At 35.7% G+C, this 7,182-nt stretch overlaps 1 protein-coding gene across 1 annotated transcript; it reads left to right on the forward strand.

Annotated features, from left to right (window-relative positions):
* Positions 1 to 249: 249 nt before the first annotated feature.
* On the forward strand, positions 250 to 914 carry LOC107876532. The gene is made up of 2 exons (XM_016723436.2): positions 250 to 654; positions 771 to 914. Exons 1-2 carry the CDS (start codon positions 250 to 252, stop codon positions 912 to 914), a joined length of 549 nt encoding a protein of 182 aa, XP_016578922.2.
* The last annotated feature ends 6,268 nt before the right edge of the window (positions 915 to 7,182 follow it).

Consider the following 7,182-nt stretch of genomic DNA (forward strand, 5'->3'; position numbering starts at 1 on the left):
AGGAAACCAAGGTCGGAACTATTGTGACCAAGCAAATTGGAAAAGCAAAAATGACAGGAGTTAGTTGTATATTCCTCCCGAAAGTTGTGATGCAGCTACGTCTAGTTCTACATGAAGGACATGATGGCCAAGCTATTGAAGGGAGTAGAAGCAACCAACGCTGGAGTACTTGAGGTAAAAAATAATTTATCTTCGGTGAACCAATTGGTTGACTCACATTCTACGTTGGTTAAATAATTTGAGCAGCAAATGGGCCAATTGTCAGCGGCACTTAATCAAAGGAAGGCCGGTACGTTACCTAGTGACACAGTCCAAAATCTTAAGAAGGATGGATCGTGCATGGCAATTACCACTAAAAGTGGTAAGGTGTTGGAGAGCCAATCTGTGGGTAAGCCAGTAGTTGATGTGATAGTAGAAAATACGAATGAAGTTGATAATTCTATGGAATCTGTAGGATCAGATAGGGTTATTCCAGATACTGTACCTGATTATCAGCAGATAGTTATATTTGAACAAAAGAAGGACAAGGAAAAGGAAGTTGTGTTTAAAACTTTGCCAAAACCACCACCTCCCTTCCCTCAAAGACTGAAAAAGAAGACTGACGACATGAAGTTCATTCGATTCATGTCTATGTTAAAGCAGCTGACTATAAATGTGCCTTTGGTTGAGGCATTGGAGCAAATACCAGGGTATGCCAAATTCATAAAGGACTTTTTAAAAAAGAAGAGAGAAGAAAGTTATAAACCATTTGATAATCTCCATCATTGTAGTGCATTGCTACAAGGTCATTAATTCAGAAGAAGGCAGATCCGGGAGCCTTTACTATTCCTTGTACGGTGGGGTCTTTGGATTTTGCCAAGGCCTTATGTGATCTCGGAGATGGCATTAATTTGATACCGCTATCCCATTTATAAATAGTTGGGGTTGGGAGATCCTACACCAACCAACATGCGGCTTGTAATGGCAGATAGGTCGGTAAAACGGCCTACTGGGGTTCTGTATGATGTATTAGTGAAGGTGGCTACCTTTATTTTTCTTGTAGATTTTGTTATTTTAGATTGCGAGGTGGACTTCAAAGTACCCATAATCTTGGGCTGACCTTTTCTCACAACCGGAAGTGTGCTTATTAATCTACGAGCAAATGAGCTTTTATTCCGGATGAACGATGAAGTGGTGTGTTTCGATGCATGTAAATCAATAAAGCAACCCAAAGAAATGAATGTGTTCTCTATAGTTGATATTTATTATGAGGAAGAGCTAGAATTATCTTTAGAGGAGCAGCTTATTGTTGAGCCATTGGTTGCTGTGCTCATGAACTTTGATCGTGAGGATATTGATGAGTACGAAGAAACTGTCTGTGGTTTGATAGGAATGAGGTCGTATTCTTATGCCCCCAAGAAGCTGGATCTTGACCTTAAGAATCGGCCTTCACCACCGGCGAAGCCGTACATTGAATAGCTACCAATGTTAGACTTGAAGGAGCTACCTAGTCATTTGAGGTATGTGTTCTTGGGTAGTGGAAATACACTGCCAGTTATTATTGTTGTTGATCTCAGTGAATAACAGGTGGAAGCTCTCATCTCTGTTCTTAAGAGATACAAGAGATCTATTGGTTGGACTATTGTAGATATCATTGGTATCCCTCCTGGCATATGTATGCACAAGATTCAATTAGAGAAAGATTGTGTACCTACTATTGAGCATCAGCGTCGCCTAAATCCACCTATGTAAGAGGTGGTAAAGAAAGAAATCATTAAGTGGCTAGATACAGAGGTGGTGTACCCAATCTTCAGACAGTAAATGGGTGAGTCCTGTACAATGTGTGCCCAAGAAAGGGGGCATGATGGTAGTGGCCAACTTTAGCATAAAGTAAAGATCTTAAGACAATCAATAAGATAAAACCCAGGGTTGAAGCACTATGAACAATCATATTATTTCTTGAACTTCCTTCTTTAATTTGCTTATCGCGGTTGTTGATTCGTAGGGTTCACTCTATGATTACAGTTTCCCCACCTCTAATCGTTTACGTAAATTAAACCTTACACCTACATTATTGAGCAGGGATGTAATAGTTAACTTAAGTTCTTTACAAATATCATCCTACGTATGAATCAAGTACGGTATCTAAGTACATCCCTGTCCTAGATAATAATATGAATTTCTTGTTTCTTAAAGAAATACAAACCATACTCTGCTTATTCCCATGTTCTATCTCCATATTCCCACTCCCGAGTTCACAAGGTTGACAATAGATGTATTTCATGGGTGATCAATCCATAAAATAGTTATAACAAGAATAAGCAAACAAACCTCAGTGATAAGCAAATCAAACGAATTCAATTCAAAACTATAATACTATTGTTCTTGGATTCAACCCCAGAGAGAGGGTGTTTAGCCATGCATAGTCATAATTGCAATAACAATGGTTTAATTAACAACTAAAAACATGAATGAACTAAATAAAAATGATAAAAACCTAAGTTTCTAAGTAGTAGCAGCCTCTTTTATGTTCCCAGACATCCAAAGATGATTAGTAATAAGTACAAAGATGTATTTATAGTGTCCAAATAGTCCCAAGACGTGTAGGAATCAATTAGTAGTCTTAGCCTTGTCTAAAGTGGACCTTGCGTTGTGAGTTTTGCAAACAGGAATGAATGTCGCGACGTGCAGGTTGGAAACGGGAGTAGGGGTCACGTCGTGAGGCCCAAAAATCGGTGTTGGAGGTTGAAACGCGCCCTCATCATGATATTTCACTTTTTGGATCCCTTCTGAAGATTTTGGTCCATAGAACATGCCCAATGGCATCTCCTAATTCCCACACACGCCCAATACTTGTCAGGGGTCCAAATTGCGCCCAAGTTGTATATAGTGCTTTCGTTGATCCATTCCAAGCTTTTTTGAGTTGTTTTCACTAGATTTTAAGCTTGTATATCCTTCATATATTATCATAATCCATTAAACAAGCATCCTATATCATTAAACATAACAATTTAGAGCTCAATACAACACAACATCCGACACGACGAACTAGAAACACGAGCTAAGCATAGGAAAATTTCACTGTGATCTTTAACTCATTGTTTCGACTCTTGTCTTGATCCAATTGACCCTTGAACATTACCAACAAATTGTTTCACATATAAATACACAATAAAAACCTTATTAACTTACTAAAACACATTAAAACCCAACACAATAGACTAGACAAGCACCTAGCTCAAGCTAGTAACACTAGTTTTCTCGGTTGAACTCTAAATGATCAATTTGAATCAAAACTTGTGTGAGAACACCATTAAACATTGTAAACACATACATGGCACTTAAATGAACATTTATTTCATTATAACACATTAATCACATGAATCATCCTCAAAACAAGGCTAAATAGGCTAGAATAGTAAGGCTAGAATGTATAAATACACCCAACATCACCATCCCACACTTAAAGCCTTGTTCGTCCTCGAACAATTCCTAACTATAAGCGTCACAAGCTGAAGAGACTACACACTTGTACTAAATGCAAGACATTCAATATAGCACTATAATGACTATACAAAATGCAAGTTTACAACTCTAAGAATGTTATACAAAATTGAAAACTCATGAATGCTATTTCAAAACATCATAACCTCAAGAATTGACTCACCTCGTTGGCAAACTCATGCTCATCATTCAATCAAAGACATCATACAAATCACCCATATTCATCAAATATGTGCCCCTCACAACCCATAATCACTCATAATAATGTAATTTATAACATAATGAGTACAAAAATTAAATTACGCTCACTCTCACAAGGAATTCACAAGTCACACATAATGAATCATAGGCTTTCCCTTAGTGTATTTCTCCACTAATAGTTGAATGTAAAGCTTATGATCAAGTAGGTCTTTTCGGGTCATAATGTAAGCTAAGAGATGGGTAGGAACTATTTGGGAATAGTGACAGTCATAACCCAAATGATCATTAGTGGCACCCACACTAATCTTCATGTGGGAGAACCATCTAAACTGAACCATTACCCAATCACTTAGTCAATATTAAGATGATATTATTATAAAATTAACATAATATCAATAATCTAGGACTAATCATTTTGAATGTGGAAGTCAAACAAACTAATTAATAAAATTCCCAAGACCCGAAAGTCATCGTACAAGAACTACTAACAAAGATCATATCTAAAGTGATATCTAAAAATAAAGTAAATAAAGAATGTTTCATTGCCCGAAATATAGACAAGAACAAATAAGATGACCCATGGCAGCCTGGAGATGAAGTGCTCACCCTTTAATTAAGATCTGATATCAAACTCTAGAGGTGAGGTCATGTCTGATCCTCTAGAACACTTTCTGCACTCAACAAAAGAGTACAGGGTAGTATCAGTACAAACCACTATGTACTAGTAGGTATCATAGGTCAACCAATTTAATTGCATGTACATAACATAAATCAAATAACAAGTAGACAGGCATTGTCACATAACAAATATTCAATGAATCAACAATACAGCAACAATAGGTCAAATAGTGCTCACAAACAAGCGACATAACCATCAAGAGTATTAACCATACAGTAAACATCCATAGAATCACCACAAATATGTACACACATGCTATGGGACTTATTTTTACGTAATATCTAATGTGGTTTTGACCTATTAAACCCTTAATTAAACTAATCATCTAAAATACCCTAAACTTTTAATAAATACTCAAAATTTATGCAGAACCCCATAGAAATAAATTAAATATGTAAGTTAACTAAAAAGTATGTTCCAGGCTTATTGAAAACATAAAAATACCATATCGAGGTCTCCTTGATCAAAGGTTGACCGTGATCAAGCTTAAATTTATTAAAAAACAATAATTCTACTAATGACAAAATTACTTCCAACCCTTCTAGAATTGGTACTTTCCATCCCGTGAGTCATAATTCATGTATACCAACTATGGAGAGAGATAAAATAAGAAACACAAGAAAATTTTGCAAACGACTGGGAGGGTCATTACATCATATACCAATTAAACAATCGTTCATCCCCGAATAAACAAACAAGAGAGAAGAAGGAAAAATAAGACATTACCTAAATCAGCAAAAAGATGTGGATACTTGATACGCATGTCTGCTTTGGTCTCCCAAATAGCCTCCTCAATAGGAAGATTCTTCCACTGGACCTTCACAGATGCAATCTCCTTAGTCCTCAACTTACGAAAAAATCAAATACCAAGATGAGACTATGCGTACACCCACCGCCCCAGACTCGAAAGGTTCAATCAGTATAAAATAACACAAGGCATATTCTTTAGCCATATATATATTTATATATATATATATCTGCAACCGTCCTACACTGACTGATAAATATAGGTGCCTACTGGTGATAGGCGATGCGCATGCAAGAAAAAATACAAAGTACATAATCAATATAACAACTTATCCTAACTGTCCTCATTAGGACCATCATCAGCGTAATCAACCTTCAGATTTTTAGATATCAACACATCATTAATAGTATCCTCCGGCCTTGCCAAGTATCAACATATTATAAATATATTCTACAGCATTACCGGGTATCAACATCATCACAACGGTATTCTCTGTCCTTGCCGGGTATCAAATATCATCATAATAGTCACTACTGAATAACATACACTAAAATACTCTAAAAAATAGTCATATCACCATAGAATATCTATCTAGTCAATACTTCTCAACTACTCTTTATTAGCTAACCAACATTTATTATAATAGAATCACTAGTTCGCTAGCCATCACATAACATCTAGTTATTATCCTAAATATTATCCTTCACATAATCCTTATTCACGGGATAACAACTAACCACTATTTATTTAATAGCCAACATCTAACATCTAGCCAAGGTTCATCACTAGACCAAAACTGCTATTTATCTACCATTTATTGTTATCAACTAATCATTCTATATCCGTTAATCATTACTAGAAAATACATTACTACTTGTCACCTAACCATTTTTTATTAACTGACACCATTCATTATCCAACCATTTAGTAACTATCCAAAGTTATTAACTAGTCACCCTTATTACCAATATTTCTTATTTTCTAGCCTCGTCAACACATAACTCCTCATTTATCGACTAATCGACATCACAAACTTAGTCATCAATACCAACTAATCTTCACCTATGCTAGACCTGACCTTACCACAAGTCACACATTAACCATCGCTAGCTATCATGTTTCAACAAATCAAGATTCATTAACTAATACATTAGATTCCTAATATCACCAATATCCATTCAATATAGTCGTAAGTAATATACCGCATATTCCTCCATCCCATATCAAAAAGATGTGTAAACAAATATATATGTATTCATAAACTATAATCGCATCCCTTACACTGATAAATACTTCTCGGATATTCAATCATTATCATAACATAGCCCTTCGCCCATTAATTTATTTGGAATAGCCACAACATCATAATCACGGCCTTAGCCCATACACATATCCGCATCTCATATCGATAATCATATTGATAAGTCATATTATATCTCTAATCATCTCACATATAGAAGGTATCTCACATATTGTAGGCATAATATAGATAGACAGGTAATATAGTCTATAGGATATCTTATATCGATAGGTCATACATCATGATTACGAGGAATATCACCTCTAAATGCCCAATATCACTTCCACAAAAAGTATCATAACTATAACTCAAAAGCCACAATTTGAGAACATCAATACAAGTTACCAAGTTATGAAGTAACCTTATTCTAAGGTTTACTAGCCCTATCTATGTCTAACATCCACAACTAAGTCTACAGGACTTAACACAAGTTTAGGCCTAAGTGGGCCAGATGATCCCACTTCTAATCCTTAATTTCCATAATTAGTCACACTATGCCCCAAACTAGGCTAAGGTGTCTAGTTCATCTTCTAGATGTCAAGTAAGCCATATTCAAGATAAGACAGCAGCTTCGACTAGAAACAAGGTACTCAAGTCAACTCTACCCAACTTATGGTTTCAAGGCTACCACACTAGCCCAATAAGGCTAAATATACAAATCATACTTCAAATACTAAAACCATATTCCAAAAATAGATTTACATCATAACCATGCTACAACTAATTTGAACTAGAGAGGAAAAGCAATAGGATTCAAAAGGGGTATAAACA

Source organism: Capsicum annuum, chromosome 7 (assembly GCF_002878395.1).
Source record: "Capsicum annuum cultivar UCD-10X-F1 chromosome 7, UCD10Xv1.1, whole genome shotgun sequence".
Taxonomy (NCBI): Eukaryota; Viridiplantae; Streptophyta; class Magnoliopsida; order Solanales; family Solanaceae; genus Capsicum; species Capsicum annuum.